Source organism: Talpa occidentalis, unplaced genomic scaffold (assembly GCF_014898055.3).
Source record: "Talpa occidentalis isolate TD23 unplaced genomic scaffold, MPIMG_talOcc4v2.1 talOcc4.2, whole genome shotgun sequence".
In the NCBI taxonomy this organism is placed as follows: Eukaryota; Metazoa; Chordata; class Mammalia; order Eulipotyphla; family Talpidae; genus Talpa; species Talpa occidentalis.
This window is the reverse complement of record NW_023602073.1, coordinates 147,737,032-147,758,246: the sequence shown is the minus strand read 5'-3', so window position 1 is coordinate 147,758,246 and position 21,215 is coordinate 147,737,032. Positions and strand designations below refer to the sequence as shown.

At 43.3% G+C, this 21,215-nt stretch overlaps 2 protein-coding genes across 3 annotated transcripts in view; one reads left to right on the top strand and one right to left on the bottom strand.

The window, feature by feature from the left end:
• The window catches only part of RMND1 (required for meiotic nuclear division 1 homolog), a 30,969-nt gene extending 29,651 nt beyond the window's left edge, over positions 1-1,318 (bottom strand). Inside the window, exon 1 of one of the 2 annotated variants that reach the window (XM_037520664.2) lies at positions 1,260-1,318. The gene's annotated coding sequence lies outside the window, so the exon portion shown is untranslated. The remainder of the gene's footprint in view (positions 1-1,259) is intronic. The other variant, XM_037520666.2, reaches the window with a different exon arrangement.
• Positions 1,319-1,675: 357 nt separating this feature from the next.
• Positions 1,676-18,098, top strand: ARMT1 (acidic residue methyltransferase 1). Its single transcript, XM_037520659.2, has 5 exons — positions 1,676-1,749; positions 3,684-3,789; positions 4,459-4,703; positions 12,587-12,752; positions 15,692-18,098. The coding sequence occupies exons 1-5, from the start codon at positions 1,709-1,711 to the stop codon at positions 16,454-16,456; spliced, it is 1,323 nt and encodes a 440-aa protein (XP_037376556.1). The 5' UTR covers positions 1,676-1,708; the 3' UTR covers positions 16,457-18,098.
• The last annotated feature ends 3,117 nt before the right edge of the window (positions 18,099-21,215 follow it).

Sequence of the window (21,215 nt, the reverse complement as noted above, 5' to 3'; positions counted from 1 at the left end):
CCACTGTGTCTGTGCCCATATGCTCTGTCTTCTTTTCTGTTGCTCCACGTGAGTTGATCTGGCCCCCTTGAGAGCCAGTTCTCCATCCGCACACTGAATCTCATGGCTGTTTTCTCTACACATTTTGCTCTAGTTACTCTGGCCTTTGGATCTTTGCACTTACGGTTTGCACTTTCAGGAATCTGTAAATCCGATGCCCTTACCTCCTTCAGGTCTTAGCTCAGTCTCCTGCCCATGAGTCAACCCCACCACTTCATTTAAAATGCTCAGCCGGCAGCCATTATCCTCCGCCACTCTATATTTCTGCATTGCAGTTAACATCATGTGCACGCCTCGTATTCTTAACTTATTAACTCAAATGACAAATATGAACCTAGTTCCTACCAGGTGCAAGGGCTGTGCTACTCCCTGACATTCTGAACCTTTGAGCCTTGCATCATAGTGGGGGTGACAGACAACAAACATGGCAAATCAAAAAATCATATAAGTGGGGATGATGCTAAAGGGAAAAACAAACAGAAGAGGGAAGGATAGAAGATCTGCTTCCCCCCATGCCAGAATATACGCATATTTGTTTCTCTTCTGTTCATGCCCGATATTCGATGATCATAATACCCAGAGCATAGTAGATATTCAGATTTTTTAAAAATGAAACAAAAAGCAGCTACTCAATTTTGGGGTGTATTTTCTACTTTTAAGAACACAGTACAGTAGTCCCCCTTTATTCGAGAGCTATCGTTCCCAGATGTCTGGCATCTGTGGTTGGTGCCAGCCCGACACATACAATGTTTTATCCTCCACACACAAACCTATAAAGTGTAATTTATACCCTGGGCACAGTAAGCACTTAAAACTCACAATGAGACAGAACAATCACAATAATCGACTAATAAGTTATGTGAATGTGAGGCCTCTCTCAAAAATACTTCCTTGCAGTCTTTCCAGACCCGGGTGCGGGAGCAGGGGGTGCTGCTCCTGCGGGGTCCCCGGAGGGGTCACGCTGCAGGCCTGCTAAGGAAGCGGTGCCGGCTACGGCAGGTCGGGGGACAATGGGGCGCCCCTCTGGGGGCAGAACTTAGATTCCCTGAAACCCAAAACCACTTTCTCCAGGATCACCGCTGCGCCAGGCGAGCGTCCCGGCTGGAGGCCCCCGATTCCCGAGGGAGCGGCCCGAGCGCGCGGGCCGCGACGCGGAGGTGCAGCGCGGCCGGAGCGACGGCGGGGACCGATCGGGCTGCGAGGCAAGGCCGTGCACTAACCTCTCCGCCGGCGGAGACGACGGCGGCCCGTGTCCGCGGCCCGGCCGCAGCGCAGAGCCAGAGCGAGCAGCCTCCCCCGCCCCGCGCCCGCGGCCCCGCGCCGGCCCCGCGCCGCCCCGCTCGGCCCCGCGCCGGCACTGCGCAGGCGCGCACCCTCCGCCCCGCGCCCCGAGCACGTGACCGCGCGCGCACGTGACCGCGCCCGCCCGGCCCCCGCGGGCTTCCGCCCCGCCCGCTTCCTGGTTCCGCTCCTCCCGCGCCCGCGGGCCCCGCCTGGTCCCGGAAGCGCTCCCCGCCCGGCGCCGGCCTCCCGGGCGTGTCTCTGGCGCGGGCCCGAATAAAGCTTCGCGGTTCAAAAGCGGCGTCTCGGCGCGGCCCGCCCGCTCGCGGCTCCTCCTCCGCGCGCTGCTCTCCGGCCGGCGAGGCGCGGGCGCCGGCGCGGCGAAGGGATGGCGGGGCCTCCGGCGCCTCTCTCGGGACGGGACGTCGGGTGCGTGTCCTTCCGCCCGGCCGGCGCCCCTTTGCCGCCGCCTCCCCGGGGCGCCCCCCGCCCCCGGGGCCCCGCCGGCCGCGCCGTCTCCGCCGACCCGGGAGCCCAGGGGGGCGGCCGCCGGGTCCCGCGGGGGCTCCCGGCCTCGTCCTTGCCCCGCTGGGGCGCCCGGTACCCCCGCCCCGCAGCGGTGGTTCGGGGTTCAGAGGGGCTCGCTCCCCTGCCCTGAGGTGCAAGCCCCCGCCCTCTTTCGTGTCTTCGCTAGACGCGCTTGGCCGGGGCGAGGGGGTCCCTGTAGAATCTGGGCTCTGAGGAAAGTGGGTCTCCCTCGGTGAGGCGAGTCCTTCGGGCTCTCGCTCGAGAAGCAGCCTGTGCCTCCTAGACGTCGGGGCCAGACGGGGGTGAAGTGGACCCCGTATTTGCACTTCTCCGAAGTGTTGCAAAAGCCAAGAACTCTGCTTAGAAGTGACGGCGCCAGGAGCAGATCAGTGCAGAAGTGGCCCCGATTGTTCCCAATTATACCCGATGTCAGGTCTCGGGGGCCGTGCAAATCCGGGCCTGGCTCCTCAAATCCTGGGGCCGGGCTGGGCCCTCCCCGGGGGCCCGGCGGAGACCGTACCCCAGAGGCGCGGGTCTCCGCGGGAAAAAGAGTTAGATTTTCCAGTGAAGTAGGATCTCAAAGGGCTGTCCCTTCTTTTTGTTGTCTGCTGCCTTGGAAAGTCCAGGTATCGATTGATTGACTATAGCTCCCCTTCCAAGGTATTAATAGCGATTTTTTAAAAGTTAAATTCTGATCAGAGTATTATACATAGTAAAATGTGATCGCTGTTTAGGATACTCAAAGCACAAGACTGAGATGTTTCTGCATTTTTTTTCTTAATGTTTTATAGCTGTTACTTGCAGAGGTACTTGGGGTATAAGCCAATGTTTTAAGAACTGCAGTAAGATGCTTGAGTTTTTGGAAGTGCGGTGATGCCAAACTAAAGAATGGTTCATTTGGGCAGAGATATTTTCGAAATGCGCTCATCAACTTTCTTCCTTTTTACTGCACGTCTAGTAACCTGAAGATATAAATGATCGGCTAAGTTCTGTGCTCTTTAAACCTGTGCATAATTTCATCACTTACAGTTTTATTTTCTAACAGAATCACATGGATTTCCTTAGGTGAATTATATATGAAGGAATAATCTGTAAATCTTGGCTTTTGTGTGTCTGAAATCAAGACTGACTTGGTATGCAAGTGTACGCAAGTGTTTCCTCGTCTTCACCTTTTTCATTCTTTGTTACCTCTAGAAAAGCACCAGTGTTTTTGGTTGGGAGAGTGAGGTGGTGGCGACCTTTCTTAATTTTGTTTGGGGGGAGACTAGGATGGATGGTAGAGAAAGCAAAAGGAAAAACCTTTGCAAAGAATTAAAATTGGTAGCACTATAAGAGAAAAAGAGAAGCAGGTTCATAAATATCTCCCTGTTCTTGCTTGTTAGAGTCTTGCTGGCAGTTGTGCCTGTTACTTCATTCATCTGTCTAAGGGGGAGTAGTTGCTCTGTTAAGCTGAGAGCCTGCTTGATAGGGGAATCCTTTTTTTGTCCTAGCTCATTGTTAAACTAGCTTCTGATGAAGGCAAATAAAATGAGTAGGATGGGAAAGATGAACACAATTAAGCAGAGTCCAAGGGCGAACCTGGACTTAGAATTAAAAAAAAAAAAAGACTGCTTAGTTTCATGACACTACAGAGCAGTTTTCAGATTCCCCTGTGTCTCAATATACAAGTCAGACATTGCTGGTTTACTTTATGAGGGTAATATGAAAAGGAATTTGATTAAAATGAGGTGTTCCAGCAACTGAAAGATGCTCAGTCTATTTTATTTTTTATTTTCTTTGTCTTTCAAGTATTGGTGCTGCTAAATAATATACGATGTATGTTACTCTTTTTCTAGATCGTTCGCATATCTTACAATTAAAGACAGAATACCGCAGATCTTAACCAGGGCTATTGATTCATTACATAGACATAAAAATGAATTTTTTGAGAAACATGGAGAGGTAAGAATTATGTTTAGATCTTTTTGTTAACTTTATAACAGAAACAATAAGTAATTTTCCTTTTCTGGAAATGATCAATGCACCTGAAGATAAAGAAAAAACCTACTTCATAAGGTGAAAGTTAAAAAAAAATAAAAGGCCAAGTAGATAAGGCAAGATAATGTTGATAGGAGAGCTGTATGTTTTCTTTGATTTTCAACTTAAGAGTGCTAATTGCATTTGTTTTTTTTATTCATTCATTCATTTATTTATTTATACAAGCACTGGGTACAGTCAGAAGCGCGGGAGGGTGAGAGAATTCACCAGAGCCAGAGCGGGGAGCAGAGCAGGCAGAAGGACCGAAGTACACTGCTGAGGGGAGCAGCGGGCGGCAGGAGAGGTCTGCGCGCCATGGGGACCTTCCTTCGGTGGCTGGGGAGCAGCCAGGCATCGAACCAGTACCGCGGAGGCTTCGGGCAGCTTCGCAACCCAGCGCTCAACCGCTGCGCCACCGGGGAGGCTGCTAATTGCATTTAAATGTGCAAGACATGTAGTTTTGAAATATTTTTCCTTCTTAAATTTAAGTCCATAAAAATGTGTGTCCCTGCAGGAATTACATATATTTTTATATAAACTATATATAGATTATTTCTATGCATTTATATGTATTTTTTCCCCATATTTCTGCAGGAGGGTATGGAAGCTGAAAAGAAAGCCATTTCTCTTCTCTCCAAATTACGGAATGAATTGCAAACAGATAAACCAATCATCCCTTTGGTTGCAAAGTTTGTTGATACTGACATATGGAATCAATACCTGGAATATCAACAGAGCCTTATAAGTGAAAGTGATGGGAAACCCAGGTGGTTTTACTCACCATGGTTGTATGTAGAATGCTACATGTATCGCAGAATTCATGAAGCCATAATCCAGAGGTAAATATACCATTAACTAATAAATGTTTAGATAATTTTTTAAAAAAGATTATTTATTTATACAAGAACCGGGGTACAGGCCAGATATGCGGGAGGGTGAGAAGATTCACCAGAGACAGAGCAGGGAACAGAACAAGCAGACGACCGAAATACACTGCTGAGGGGAGCAGCGGGCACGATAGGAGAGGTCTGCCACGCCATGTGGGACCCTCGCCGGCCGGCTGGGATCGAACTGGCAGTGCAGAGGCTGCAGACAGCTTCACAGTGCTGCGCTCAACTGCCTGCACCACCAGGGGAGGCCCATGTTTAGATAATTTATGCTCTTTTGAAATGATAAGTTTTAAAAGACAGTGGGAGCCTCAATTGAATTCGGCAGATGTTAATGGCACCATTGGACATTTCTGCAAATGTTATCAAGAGAGCAGTTTCTTGGCATTTTTTAAAAAAATATTTATTTATTTATACAAGCACTGGGTACAGTCAGAAGTGGGGAGGGTGAGAGAATTCACCAGAGCCAGAGCGGGGAGCAGAGCAGGCAGAAGGACGGAAGGACACTGCTGAGGGGAGCAGCGGGCGGCAGGAGAGGTCTGCGCACCATGTGGGACCCTCCCCCGGAGGCTGGGGATCAAACTGGCGCTGCAGAGGCTGTGGGCAGCTTTGCAGCCCAGCGCAAAACTGCTGCGCCACCTGGGAGACCCATTCTTGGCAATTTTAATTCATTTGCATAGATTAGGCATAAGATCAGATAGCCGACATAAAAGCCAATTAGCTGATTAATTCTTTTATTTATTTTTCTTCCAAAGTAAAACAAATTGTACTTACTGATTGAACAAAAAATGTTAATTTGAAATATTTATAGAAAAAGTTGAGAGGGGACAGAGCAATCATGTTTTGTTACAAAAATAGATAATATGTCAGAATTAATTTGGCATAAGGTGTCAACAGTGAATCACTATGTTTTATGTACTATCTTTATTAATCTTGAAATTTATTTTTTTTAATGGTTAAACTAGAAAAACTCAAAATTAAACGTGATCAAATAGCTTTCTGTACACTTGTTTACACTAATTTAATTTTCCTAGGAAAATTCTGATACAGAACCGTTTGATAGAGTAGAAGGAAATATAATGTGGATCATCCCCTTAGCGCACAGATTAGAGAAGTACAGGTGTGTTGTATCAAAGGAATCTATTGGCATCTGTGCCTAACTACAGCGTAAGATAATTTAAAGCAATTGGCCCAACCAGCATTAATAGAAAAATTAAAATATTAGTTTGAGAAACTTGCATAAATTTGAATCTGTTAGCTTTTCCTGTTTTGATCTTTAGAAATTATTTTAAAATCACAATTTGTTGCTTTTGTTGAATAGGTATGAGTTAGGACTTCTGCTTGAAAACCAAAATACATTATTAAAAATCTAGCATCCGCTATCTAGCACACAGAAGGCACCCAAACAAAAGACTGCAACATAACTAAGAGCTGTTGTATATAGAATGCCAGCTCTAGTCCAGTTACTCCACAGTCCAGTGGAGTGTAAGTATTGCTTTTTAGTGGGTTTCCATTTTATAGTTGAGGAAACTGAAGCTCAGGGGGATTAGTAACTTATGCAGGGTTACATGGCTGATAAATAATAGTGAGTCAGTTTTTGAGCCTGGTCTATAAATCACATTAGAATCCTCACCTCACCAAACTGCTTTCTGCCAAGTAATAGCTTTGGGTGTCTGTCAAGGGTTAGTCTGAAACTGGGTAACAGGATCATAATTTTGGAACATACCTGTGCCATTAACTGCAACTGCTAAAGTGTTGAAAGACGGGGGAGCATGCAGAACAGGTTTAGAGGCCCCGGGGAATGCTGTTTCTGAGTTTAGAGGTGGAGCAGGTTCAGTAAGTAAATATTCCAGGGCAGAAATTCCCAAATTTGGTTGTGCATTATAGCCCAGCTGGGGAGAAGGTTGGTTTCTTGGTTTGTTTTTTGTATGTTTGTTTTTTAAAGATTTATTTATGTATGCGCACAAGAACTGGCCAGAGGTGCGGGGGTGAGAGGATTCACCAGAGACAGAGTGGTGAGCAGAACAGGGGGATCTACTGAAATACACTGCTGAGGGGAGCAGCGGGGGACAGGAGAGGTCTCCTGCGCCATGTGGGTAGCTCCCTGGCTGGGGATCAAATTCATGCAGTAGTGGCCATGGATAGCTTCATAGTGCTGCATCTTAACCCCTTGCACCATGAAGGAGGCCCGATTTTTTTTTTCACATGCAGATTTTTAAATTATTTTATTGAAACAAATACTAATGATTGACTTTGTCTGCCATGGGGCCTATACAGCAGTTTTCTTTCCATGCCTTAGGGAGATTCTACTGGACAGCCTGGGTTGATCCCTGCTGGCTGAGCAACAATTTAATAAAAGTATCAGAGGCAATATTTACCTTTCAGTTTAGGGATGAGAATGTTCATCGGCTGTGGCGGTTGAGCCTCCCCTCAGGGGATCTCTGTTGCAGGTGTTGAAGGTCTGGGGACTGGTGTTCTCTTGTGCCAAGACGCACATTGAGGTATGTGTGAGGAGGAGCTGGCCAGTACCCTTAGTTCCTGTTAGAGGCGCAAGTTATCAGGGTCTTGGAGGAGGCATTATCCTCCTGCCACTGCCAGCTCCAAAGTGACCAAAAAAGGGTTATCTGAACTTGGGTAGGGCCCCCCAAAACACAGCAACTTCAAGGTGTGTTCATGTTGATTTTGCCCCTTCCATTGAATATGCATCTAATTTTCTATGCCAGGATACTTGTTCTGGTTTTATTAGAGTCAAATAGTTGAATAGTCTGCAAGTCTAAATTAAGATTCAAAGTTTTGGCCATGTATGAAATTTAAATATATTAACTAGACATACTGAGATATTGGAAAATGAAAGTACGAACAAAATAGCAGACATTTGACAGCTTTTATTGAAGTGTCATGTATGTGCGGAGCAGGTCCTGTCTTACATGTTCACTGGTCTTTACCTGCACACACGTGAACCCACTGCGGGATAAGAGGCAGAATCTTATGGGGCCCCAGAAGACCCCCTTGCATTCCTGTGGTCAGGTCTGTCGCTTCTCCTCAAGGGTTTTTGCCTGTTTTTAAACTTCATTGGAATGAAATTATAGGGGATATCGTTTTGTGTCTGGCTTCTTTGACTCAGCTTTATGTTGATACTATGTAGCCACGCTGTTGGATACAGTTCTAAATCACTTGTTTTCATTGTGCTGGAGAATCACGTTATATGTGTGTGGTGCATTCTGTTTACCTGTTCTATTTGTGGATATTTGAGTGGTTTCCAGTTTGAGGTTCTTATGAAAAGTGCTTCTACAAACATTCAAACACATCTTTTTGGCCAACATATGTGTGTGTGTCTGTGGGACATACACCTGGGAATAATCCCCAGGGTTATGTGATTGCACATACATATTGATGACTTTAGTAGATCCTAAAATAGCAAGCATTTTAAAATCAGGCATCATATGTAGTGATGAATTTAATCTCATAATTAAATACAAGAAATAAGGTCCATTCTTAATATGAGATATGACTTTAAACCAATGAATGATTTGCTGAGAAAACACAAGCCTTGGGTTAGCAGACTTTTTCTGTAAAGGCCAGACAGGAGTCCTTGAGGCTGGAGGAGCCACGAGTCTTTGCTGCCCCTGTGCCAGGTAAACGAGCCAATGGCTTTGTGCTGGTAAAATTTAAGTTAGGGACACTGAAATGTGAATTTTGTGTGGCACAGACTATTATTCTTGTAACTTTTTTTCAACTGTTCAAACCTGTAAACTGCATTTTTAACTTACAGGTCACACCTAGTAGGTGGCGCCTCCACTGGGTCTAATAGGTATGATTCTCCCTCTCCACACCTGAACCAGGACTTCCCAGTAGTTCTCCCTTTTAAGCCACCTTAAGAGAGTGATTCACGTCAGCAGTGCTGCCATTGCTAAACGTATCTTTTAATTCTTTGGAACTTTTTTCAGATCCATTTCACAAGCTTCAAAAAAAAGAAAATTAGTCTCATTTTCCAGTCACTCCTCATTTTGACCATAATGTTTTATTCCATGTGATTGCATCCCTCATTCTACTGAAATTGCTCTGAGGGACTTTCGGTTGTTCCCAAAAGAAATCTCCAAGGGATGAGGATCTGCAGTTACTGACAGGACCACAGGTTCTGAAGAAAATTCCAGAAGCAGCTTGAGCAATGGCCACTTCTTTGGAATAAGGGGGTCGCTGCCAGGAAGGAGGCAGCAGTCATTTATTTTTATTTTTTTATTTTTTTCAAATGCAAATCTTTTTATTTTTTTGTGTGTACAAATTAGTGTTTTTTTATTTAAATATTTTATTTTATATAATTCTTACTTTTTTTTAATCTTTGCACAATGTATGCATTTTAATTTTGGTTATATTCCCCATACAATTGCACCTCCCCCCTTATTTTGACTTTAGTCCTTCCTTTCCCCGCCCCTCCCTAACCGCCCCCCCCATGTGTGTCTCTGGTTTATAGTTGCTTGTGGATTTTGATTTTTACTTTGTATTGATTAGTCTTTTTCCTGGTCCCTTATTTAGGTTTTCTAAATTCCTGCTGAGTGAGACCATCCAGTATTTTTCTTTTTCTTTCTGACTTATTTCACTGAGCATGATCCCTTCTAGCTCCATCCATGTTGCTGCAAACTGCATGTGTTTATCTTTTTTGAATGCTGAGTAATATTCCATGGTGTATATGCACCACATCTTCTTGATCCAGTCATCTATTTTGGGGCATTTGGGTTGATTCCAAAGCTTAGCTATTGTAAACAGTGCTGCTGTAAACATAGGGGTGCAGGTGCTCTTTGGAATTGATGTTTCTGTGTCCTTTGGGTAAATACCTAGGAGTGGAATTGCTGGATCCTATGGAAGCTCTATGTTTAGTAGGTCCAGAAATCTGCACACAGCGCTCCATAGTGGTTGGACCAGTTTGCACTCCCACCAACAGTGCAGGAGAGTTCCTTTTTCTCTACAACCTTGCCAACATTTGTTGTTGCCAGTTTTTTTAATATGTGCCATTCTCACTGGCGTGAGATGGTATGTCATCGTAGTTTTGATGAGGCAGCAGTCATTTAGATGTAGAGATTTGGTATGTTTTTGGTTCTTAAAATAAAAATCAACCCTATTATACCCATCATGTGGTTTCTATCCTTAGGTAGATGGTCCATGGATAAAATAGCTAATGCAGAAGAGCAGATAATTTGAATGGCTTTAGGTTTGATTCTGTAAAGGCTGTTTCGTTAGCATTTATGCCTCTTTACTTTTGTGTCTCCTGATCTGGTATCAACATTGTGTGATGTCACACGAACAGCATGAAGATGAGCCGTAGCCATGCATCACCTGTGGTCAAAGTCAACTTGGGAGTAAAGTTATCTTCCTCATACCCTTCCCTCCCCTCCCCCCCCATAAACTACCAAAGTTTGGCATAATGATAACGTTTAGGATAACACTGTGTCTGGTTTGTCTGGAGTCGTCCTCTTGTCCCAGGTGTGCTGGGTCTCACACCGCCCCGCATCAGTGCCCCTTTCTGTCCACGTGTTTGTTATTTGAAGCCTGGCCAGGGATGCTGGTCCAACTCAAATCATCTTGGCATTTTGCTGCTTTTTCTCCTTTTGCTCTGGAAACTCTATTGGGTAGATGATTATGAATGTAGTCACTATAATTATTTCAGACTTCTAGTAAAGTCTTTGGTTAGGGAACATTTGACAACTAAATGGGCTTGGGGACTTTATTTTGGGGTAATGTAACTGTTGTAGAGCAACCCCGATACAAAACGGGGTGCCTGACTGTGGGTCCTCACCCGCGCGCTTAAAAGGACTTATCAATGCTCTGCTGCAGGCACACGTGAAAGGTGAATAAAAGGTTTATTTACAAGGGAAGGGGAAATGAGGAAATGTACAGCTCAGGGAGAGAAGTGGGAGACAAAGTTTTAAATGAGTCCTACCCGATCCGCTGTGATCAGGAATCCCAAATGGCGCTCTGAGAGCTGGCTGCAAGCCAGGAGCCGTGAAGCCAGGAGGCGAGCGATAGCGAGCCCCCCAAGGCCCACATGTTTGGTTTTTATACCCAACCTGGCTGCTTAACTTCACCCTCAGGTCCCAGCCACCTTCCCTTTGGTGGTGATGGGATTTGTCTTTCCCAATGTCTTGATGGCTTTAGTCTGGACTGGGAGTGGAGTCCACAAAGCCTGTATGGGATTAGCTCAGGACATCATTTCTCCCTAACAATTCCCCCCTTTCACTATTTGCCACCATTTCCATGGTGATGAAGATCAAACATATGGATGCTGGGATATAGTCTCAGATGAAAATTTTCTAGGGTTCTAGTGTGAAAGAAAACCAGTCCCTCCAGGTATTGTCCATTGTGGAAAGCAAAAGTCCTCCAGTCCTGGAAAAACAGTTCATCAGTCCAAGCTGAAAGAAAACATCTGGAGGCATTAGCCAGAACAAGACAGCAAATATTTCAAAATCACAGGGAAAAAATCTTAAAATGGCTCAACTTATGTAAAAACAAATTCTCTCAACCTTGATCCCAAATTTTTTGAACAGCATAGCAAAAGTTTGCAAACTAAATCTACTTTAAAATCATATTGCCTATTTTTGCATAAAATCACAGGGCAGAATAACTAAGCAGCAATTTTAGCTGGCTTTGGGAATACTCCATATAGGATTCAGAGCGAACTGTTGACATCCGGTCCATGTAGGCTTCAGGAACAAGTTGGTCTCATCAGACTCCACCTGGGCTTTCCTCTTCTCGAGGGTACCAGGGACTTTTCGTTGGCTGGGCTGTCCAGTCCTGCCAATGGAGGCAGCTTCCTCACGTTCTTTGGAGGTCTCTGGAACCCTACGAACAAAGCAAACAGGTTCTCCTCTTCTTGGTTCAGCTCTGTTTTAACTTTCTGGAAGAACTCCACACAAAGCCACACAATGAAACTTATGTCCCATTTTTTTCAGTTTAAGCAAACAAAATCCCTATGGAAGTTATGCAAAAACAGACTCTGTGATCAGTAGTAAAAGATTACTACCACTATTTTTATGCTGTGTTGGTATCAAGGGGAGAGAAAATGCAAACACAAGTTAACTTTGTTGGAAAAAAAAAAAATTGCAACCTTGCTGCAGATCCTGGTCACCAAAACAAGAAAACTTTGTGGATTTAGAACAAAATGCAAAAAATTACCAGTATTATGTCAAAGAAAACTTAGTAAATATTAGGTGTATTTCCAGGTCTATTCAGTCCTTCGTAGGAAAGTTTTACTCTCAACAGTTCCATCAATAGGAATCTGTTGAGACCTTTTCTCCCTATATTTCCAGAAACAATTCCTGTAGATATTGAGCAATTGAAGTATACAATATTACAAGATGACAATCATCATTGACAATTTACATTCATATCAGGTCAAGGTGTTACCCATTTTCCCAAGTGACGATGCTTCCCTTCTGGTTTTACTCTACTAGGTGAGCCAAACAGAACAAATTCATCTAATGCCTTTCCCAGGAGGAAAGGGAGAAACTTTATGGAGTGTCTCAGGAGCTCTGCTGAGGTTCCACAAAATTTCCTTGCATCAGCCAAATGACAGGCTACCAAATTTGTACTTGAATTTAGATTTCTGGGAAGCTTTGCCATAAATATCAGAAAAATAACAGAAACAACAATGTTCAATCTCTATGAAGGCGCCGGCTTAGTTCAGTAGTACAATGTTGACAATGAAACCATAACCTTTGTTTCGTTAGGGAGGCAGGATAGTACAATTCTCTTTCCTTTAAAGAATTGCAATTAAGGGTGATGTGTTTTTGAAAAAGATACAGTTAAATGAATGTTTCATTTATGTTTTCCTCCTGCTTTAGCCCACCAATTGACTACTTTGATGTATTTAAAGAATCCAAAGACCAAAATTTCTTTGAGTCGCAGGAGTCAGTCATCACTCTGTGTACACACCTGCAGGAGCTGAAGAACAGGATGGAACACCTCAGCAGAGAGCAGTTGAAAGAGGAGTTCTTCAGGCTCCTTCAGGTAAACATGACAGCTCATCTCCTGAGTACATTTGTTTATTTAAACAGTTCAGTTATAAAGGGGAACACATTTAACAGCAAAGCATGGGTATATAAGTTATATGTGATCGTTTTTTGTGATTTTAGTGATAGCATTGTCCAAGAGACGGAAAGCCATTTAATTATTGAAAAAGGGTTTCAGAATGTCTCCCTCTCCAACTGGAAGTGACGCTGGTGGCATAGGAGTCACCATAGGAGTTACCTGGCTTTAGAGCGTCTGCCATTCCCAAGAGAGTACTGCACCTTGATTGGTCAGCCCTGCCTGCCTCGGGCTTGGCGCTGCTCTGTTGTTTATTTTTTGTTAGCCCTGAGGCTAGTTATTTAATGTATTTAATTTCTCTGCGCTTTGAACTAGATTCATTTCATGGAAGCGTTGAGTGCAAAGTCTGGGACACAGACTTGCTGTTACCATTAGGTGGAAACACTATTAAATAGGTCAGTGACCGATTCAATATGGTTTTATTATACTTTTTCATTTGTCTTTAGGTTTAGGTTTTAATTCTCATTCAAAACAGTCTAACCCTTAACATGCATTACTAGAATCAGAACTCCATGAAAATGTGTAGTAGATAATAGTATCCCTACCCTCACTTTTTCCAGAAAAAGTTAGAAACTTTCCAGAAAGTGGTGTTAAAAATGCAGTGGTGAAAGGGCAGGGGAGGAGGAGCAGGGCTGCTGGGGACGAGGCTGCTGAGAAGGCACCTGGGAAAGACCTGAAACAGTGGAGGCGAGGTTCTGGGTCAGTGCCTGAGTGGGTGGTGGGTCCTGCTGAGGCCTGGAGTGGGAGCCTCCAGGTCAATGTGAGAAGCTACCTGGTGATTCTGCAGGAAAAGAGGAGAGCGTTGTGAAGAGGGGGCTGGAAGGGCCACAGAGGCTTCCTAAGCCAAGAAAAGGACTTTGGTTTTTACACAGAATGCGATAGGAAGTACTAGGAGGTTTGATCAGAGGAGTAACATTGAATGACTTATTTCAGGGATAGTTCTGAGAACAGACTGAAGAGGCACAGGGTAAAAAGAGAGAGATTTATTAGTAAACTGACTCAGGTTAGGGACGGGACAAAGTTGTAGCAGAAGAGGAGGTATATGTCCCCGGACTCTGCATATACTTTGCGAATGGAGACTCTGGAACATGCCGTCAGATTGTGGGATGTGACACAGTCCTGGTGTCTCTTCCAGGGCCAGTGGAGTAGGCAGCGTGATTCAGGGGAAAGACTTTTACTTTGAGTTTGGAGAAAAAATCGTTGAGGAAAAGTTGTTAACTATTACATATGGCTGTTGCCCCTCCCCCTGCAGCTGTCCTTTATGCTTAGCTTAGAATTTAAAAAAAGTTACCACTTTTTTTTTTTTTTTTACCACCACCAGGCCATTCTTGCAGGGAATTGACTTTCAGTGTGTTCTTTGTCCCATAAGTCTAATAAATTGTGAAGAAGAAGGAGTACCGATCCATTTTCTGTCATCTGTTTTTGGCCAGTTCCCCTAAACTGCCACCGTGCCCCCAAGTGAAGAAGCCAGAGTTGCTTCCCGTTAGTGCTCATGATCCCCAGCTGGTTCACTTGCTTCAAGAAGCCTGTTTTCATCTGCAGGAAATACCGTACCACTGTCCACACACACTTCAGCGCCTGCGCTGCTGTCAGACACTGTTCTAGATGCTGGGCCTGTGATGCTGTGGGAAACAGACCAGCCTTGCAGCCATAGAACTTACAGTCTCCAGGAAACAGAGCTATTCAAATCATGGCACAGTAGGTGCAGAATTGTAGCTAGAGGATGGCGTGGGGGAATGTGCCAGAGCCACAGAGACCCTGGCCTCACCTGGGGAATGTCAGCCCCTGCACCACTGTGTGTTTCTTCATCAAACTTGGACACTTGAGTTACTGTTTTTTTCCCAGCTTTATTGCTTTCAACTTGTTGGAGTTATTATTTAAAACCTTACACTTCAGAAAAAAATATCTGTTTATGTATCTTTTAAAAATCATGTTCTTGGTCACAACATGCATTTTCACTCTTAATTTGAATCACACAAGAATAGTCTGTTTTGGTTAATAGATTGAATACTTCTATATGCCAGCTATTAGGTATGCCACTTATATGCACCATGTCTGTTAATTCTCACAACAGCTACGAGGTAAGTGCTGGTATTACCTGATTTTTCAGTGATGGAACCTGAGCTTTGGAGATCTTAGGTACTTTACCAGTGGGCAGTGATTGGAAATGCTGGGATTTGAACCCAGGTGTGTCTGGGTCCAGAGCCTGCTGTCTTAAAGGTGTTCTTTTAGTTCTAGTGAAATAAAAAATAGGGCTACTTACCATTCCCTACACAGTAAACTTGAGTATCATTACAGTTCACAGTGAAGTAGATTATTAGAGCTCGAAGGACCTTTAGACATTACCTTGTCCACTGTCTTTATTGCACCCGCGAGAAACTCAATCCCAAAGAGGTTGCTGTGTCCTCTGTTTATACAACTAGTAAGAGAAATGGAGCAGTTTTGGGGGAGACTGGGAAGAAAAAGGAACTTTTCTTTTTCTCTTGATTCTGGATTATAAAATCAACTTTGCCACCTCTTTTCACCATCTGATCAGTTCTAGTATCTACAGGATGCAGAGGACTGCATTCTAACAGACACAGGTGTTAAAATCCTTCACGCTACTTTTTAAAAGGTCACTATATACAAACCAATTCAGAGTTTTATTGTTTTACCTTTTTAGTACCATGTCCGGGAAGCACAATCTTTGCATCAGTAGAGAAAGTATAGATTTGATGGACATTTTATATTAACTTTATAGAAATAAATTTTAAGAATTTTTAGCAGGTCCCTCCCCCCGCCCCCCAAACACACATCCTATATAATGGTTTTGGTTGGCTGGTCAACAGAAAGGTAAATGATTTGTACTTCTTCTTTTTCAGATTTCACTGTGGGGCAATAAGTGTGATCTCTCTCTCTCGGGCGGAGAAACTAGTGCTCAGAAGAGCAATCTAATAAATTCTTTGGATGATCTAAAACCTTTCATTTTAGTCAATGACATGGAACGCCTTTGGTCATTACTTAGCCATTGCAAGGAAGCGGAGAAAGCATCTGCAGTTAGAGTGACTATTGTTCTGGATAATTCTGGATTTGAACTTGTTACAGATTTAATATTAGCTGACTTCTTGTTGTCCTCAAAACTGGCTACTGAGGTCCATTTTTATGGAAAAACTATCCCATGGTTTGTTTCTGATACAACTATATGTGATTTTTACTGGTTAACTAAACAAGTAAAGCACTCTAATCATAAGTGGATGTCCAGGTGTGGGGTTGACTGGAGAAACTATGTAAAAACGGGCAGGTGGGTTTACCGTGACCATATATTTTGGACCCTGCCTCATGAATTCTGTGCAATGTCTCAAGTTGCTCCTGACTTATATGCTGAACTGCAAAAGGCACATTTGATTTTATTCAAGGGTGATTTGAATTATAGAAAGTTGACAGGCGACAGAAAGTGGGAGTTTACGATTCCATTCCACCAGGCTTTGACTGGCTTCCATCCTGCTCCGCTCTGCAGTATAAGAACGTTAAAGGCTGAGGTCCAGGTTGGTCTGCAGCCTGGGCAAGGGGAGCAGCTGGCAGCGGCTGACCCCAGCTGGCTGACCACGGGGAAATACGGAATATTTCAGTTCGATGGCCCGCTTTGACTTGGCATAGGAGCCATACATTTTGTGGAAAGATCTGACAGGCTCTTTGCATCCCCAAAAAGCAGTGTGAGCTTAATCACTTGCTGCTTGTCATCTGCTCTGTGAGGCTTGGCTTCTCAGCACTTACACACTTGGGATGCATTTTTTGGGTATGGGGAGGTTGGAAGGGAAGATTTTGCCCTGTTAAGTTGTTCTGGTGATAGATGGATTAAGGTAGTCACAGGTACTTACATTGAAGTTGGAATTTTAGTCACTTCAAGATAAAAGTATCATTTCAAGTCTCTTGAATCAACTTGTTTGTAGTTGGGTAGAAAGCAAAATAGAAGTTAAGTTCTTTTCAAGTTAGCTAACATTGCTTTTAATCCTGTGTTGCATGGCATTTAATATTTTAGGGAGCATGGAGTTTTATTTAACTTAATTTGAGGTTCTAAAAATAAGGGCTCCGTGAAGACATGGACGCTTTATTAAGAGAGGCTTTCTTACAACTGTGATGTTTGAACATGCGAAAGCAAAACTTACCTCATATGTTATTTATAACTTGTTCTCCTTGAATTTTATTTTGTCTCAATAGCATGTTTCATTTGCATGTATTTGTATTTTGATTGACCTGTGGAATGGGTGGTAGGAAACACAGCCAGGATGAAACAACTGATATTTGAAGAAATGTAGTATCGTTTATGCCCTATTATGATTGCTAGAATCAACTGAAATATGTTATTTTAAAGAGTGCTTTAAATGAGCAGATTTTTAGATTGCTCTGCAGTTAAAAAAAAAATGCTTTAGATAGAAAAAAATCTTTGTGCATTGAATCTGGAGTACTATCAGCAGTGAGTTCTTTTTTAAAAAATGTTCTTACACATTTATTGGTGGTCACCAGCATTTAAAGACTAAGTTCCAGGCCAATTTATTTTGAAACTGAAATGGGGAATAAATCTGGAAATGTTTTTTTGCACTAGAATAATAAAGTGAATTAATTGTACAGCTGAGTTCATGGGTTTTATTTTCCAGTGGGGGAAAGTCAAGCGGGGAAGATTAAAAATGATGTTGAACTAATAAATTCATAATGTATATTACAGAGGTTGCCAAAGCAGTTCTTATATCACTTGTAAATGAGGTGATAGTCTCAGCCCTTGCTAAAGTATTTTACAACATTTTTGTAAAATTTTTATTTAAAGCTACATATTTTAAATTTACTCTTTCCTAATCTACACATGTTCCTTAACTCTTTGTAGACACTCGATGTAAAGCCAAGCTCACTTGTGTCCTGGCGTTGACTTGAGCTAGTGTAAGCAGCTGCTCTGTGAGACATTACAGTTCTCAAAGCCTGGATTTTTCTGTCTTTACCATATTTTATTAAAAAACATGAAATGAGGATGTCTGAAGTCGTTCACCCCTTCAAAAAAGAGCCAGGAAACAAACCACAGCACAAAAGCAAGGTGACACTGTGGAGAGAAAGTCAGTGGGTTATTAAAAATGCCAAGCAGCAAGAGAAGTCAGGAGAAAGACAAACACAGGACCTCACTGCTATGTGAACTCTAAAGAAGCAAAGCAAACGAACAGACAAAACGAAACCAAAACAAATCCTAGAAATAGGACTGCAGAATTGAGGCCACGGGGTGAGGGTGGGGGCACCAGTGTGGTCTGTGGTGGAGGATTATGGGTGCTTTGGGGGTGGGAGTTGCATGGTAACATACATCTGAAGAGCGGGGAGCCTGTCCCCTAAATCACAGACAATGCTGAAAATCAACATGACCTCAACAATAATTTAACTTTTGGTATGCTTAGTAGGAGAAAGGGCCCTTCTGTACTTTAACCAGTTGATTTTTTTACACCAGCATTCTGGAGATAGAATTCACCTACAGCTCGGCCAAGTGCTTTAGTGTACTCAGAGCGTTGTACCACCATCACCACTAATTCCAGAGCATTCTCATCACTCCTAAAAGAAACCTTTGACCCAGTACCCACTAGTAGTAACTCCCACCTGTCCTTCCCAGCTCTCAGAAACCTACTTCCTGTCTCTCCAGATCGGCCTGTTCCAGACATTTCATATTTAAATAGAATTATAAAATATGTTGTCTTTTGCAACTCCAAGATTTATCGACTCTAGTCTGTTTCAGAACGTTATTCCTTTATTTTGCTTAGTGGTAACTCTATTGCATGCATGTACCACACTTGCATGTACCGTGTTTACGCATTCTTGCCTGCATGGATGGACATTGGGCTGCTTCTACTTTGCCTATCATGAGTAACGTTGCTACAAACACTCGCATGCAAGTGACTGTGTGTGTGTATGTTTTCAGTTCTCCTGGGTACACCTAGGAAGGAAAGTGCTAGATCATACTGCAGCGAAGTTTGGTGTTTTGAGGAGCTGCCAAAAACTTTCCCAAAGCATTTGCAACATTTTGCATTCCTAACAGTTCTGATTTCTCCACATCCTTGTCAATATTTATCGTCTGTGTTTTTAATCATAACCACGCTCCTGGGTTTGGTTTGCACTTCCCTAATGACTAATGGTGTTGCGCATATTTGCATGTGCTTAGGGGCTGCCCGTATGTATATCTTTGGAGAAGTGTTTTCAATTCCTATGCCCATTTAAAGTTGGATTATCTTTTGATGACTGAATTGATCTTTACAGTTTCTGCATAGAAGTCTCATGAGATAGACAATTTGCAAAGATTGTTTTTCCTGCTCTGTAGGTAGTCTTCACTTTCTTGGGGGCACTGTTGGCAGCCAAGCATTTTAGATTTTGCTGAAGTCTAGTATTTCTTTTGTTGCAAAACGTTGGTTTTTGACTTGTTTCTTAACATCCCCCGAAGGGCTGCCGATGTGAAGAACTCAGTGAACAGGGCTCTGCATAGTCCTCAGCTGTTCTCCTTGTTTCTGCTCCACTGAGCTGCCTGTTTATGTTGGCCTTAGGCACACAGCATGAGGGGAAAGCTGCCGGTGCTGGTGTCAGATGGGGCCTGTTTTCCACTGAAGAACTTGGGATACTTTCCCCAAACAGCCTCTTCAATTGTTTCAACTGCTGACACCACACTTGCTTAAGTATGAAGTAACTTCTGCATAAAGCAGCTTGTAAGTCTCATGCAGTTTATTTTTACTGAGTCATAAAGTCAACATCTTAGGTATACAATGGTGGAAATAAGGAGGAAGAGCAGGTACAGAATTAGGTGGACAACGGTTTATGTTACATTTTGATTAAACAGCGAATGAACAAGATTTGCAGGGACAATCTAGCTTCTTTCCTATAGTTTGAGTTGTCTTGTGTTTGATAAATGCAGTACTGTTTTCGAACTTTTATTTTATTTAAAGATTTATTTATGCATGCAAGCGCTGGGTACAGGCCAGAGGTGCCGGGGGGCGAGAGGATTCACCAGAGACAGTGGGGGACAGAACAGGCAGACTGACTGAAATACACTGCTGAGGGGAGAAGCAGGGAGACAGGAGAGGTCTGCTGCACCATATGGGTTGCTCCCTGGCCGGCCTGGGATTGAACCCGTATTGCAGAGGCTGTGGATCACTTCATAGTGAGGTGCTTAACTTCTTGCGCAACCAGGGAGGCCCACTTTTGAACTTTTATAAAGCGAGAACTCATGTTGTTCACCCCCAAAGCCATTCAGGCGTCTCTAAGAAAAATACCTGCCACAAAAGCAATGTCAACTTAGTTCAAAGAGTTTTACTAAATTTTAAGAAAGACCCAGAGTGGATCAACAACACCATTCAAAGTTATTAAAATTTCCTCTCCCACTCATTTTCTAACAGCTTTTCCTGCTCCAATCCCCACTGAAACTTGTTCCAGAGCGTCTTCCTTCACAAAACTTTCCACTTTTCTCTTTTTTTCCATTCTCTCTCTCTCTCTCTCTCTCTCTCTCTCTCTCTTTCTTTTTGGCTGTAATTGAGGGTAAGCGTCAGGGAGACTGTAAACTGCTACATGTATATCTTATTACCCAGATAAAGTGTTAACATAATACCCAGTACGTACAGTAAGCAACAAATGATAGCTTCAAATTCTAGAAAATGGACAAAGCAAAGAAAAAAAATGAACCCTCCCGATACCTCTTCTCAAGATTTTGACAGATGCATCTCTAAGTCTTTCTTCACATATAGATTAAAAATAAAGCTACACATTTCTAAGATTAAAAATGCGGGATTATATATTACTAATTTTGTTTCCAGATTCTGAAGTATTTTCCCAACTCCTGAAGTTTTTGACCGGTTAGTTGGTTTTGTTGTTATTGTTATCATTTTATTCATTTCTTCCTAATTTACTAATTAGCTGCTGCTGGAAGATTTTTCTTCCAGTTGGATAGCAGTATGACCTGGAATACAATAATGACCTGGGGAGCATAAATATTTGATTTCTAACCCCTGATCGCCTGTTAACTGTGCGACCTATGTCACGTGTCATAATTTTGCTGGAAAAGAAGTGATTTCTCCTCCACTTGAACTACATTTAGTCTCAAACCCAGATGCCACTAGGGAAGCTGGAGACCATCAGAAAGATATTAGCGTTCTGGCACCCCATAGTGGCCAGCTGAGTATTCCATGACGCCCCATCTTGCCCTTTGTAACGAGTTGGGATCCTGTTGCACAGGGAGGATCAGGTTGTTGAGCTGTCCCATTGGAGACCACCTTTCACCTTGTTGTCCTCCCTTTCTGGAAATGTGGGTCACATTTCCACCTCCCATTTAGTCAATATTTACTCATTTTAAGACCCTTTAGAAAATAAGGGAAATCAGTATAAACAGAAGAAGGTGGA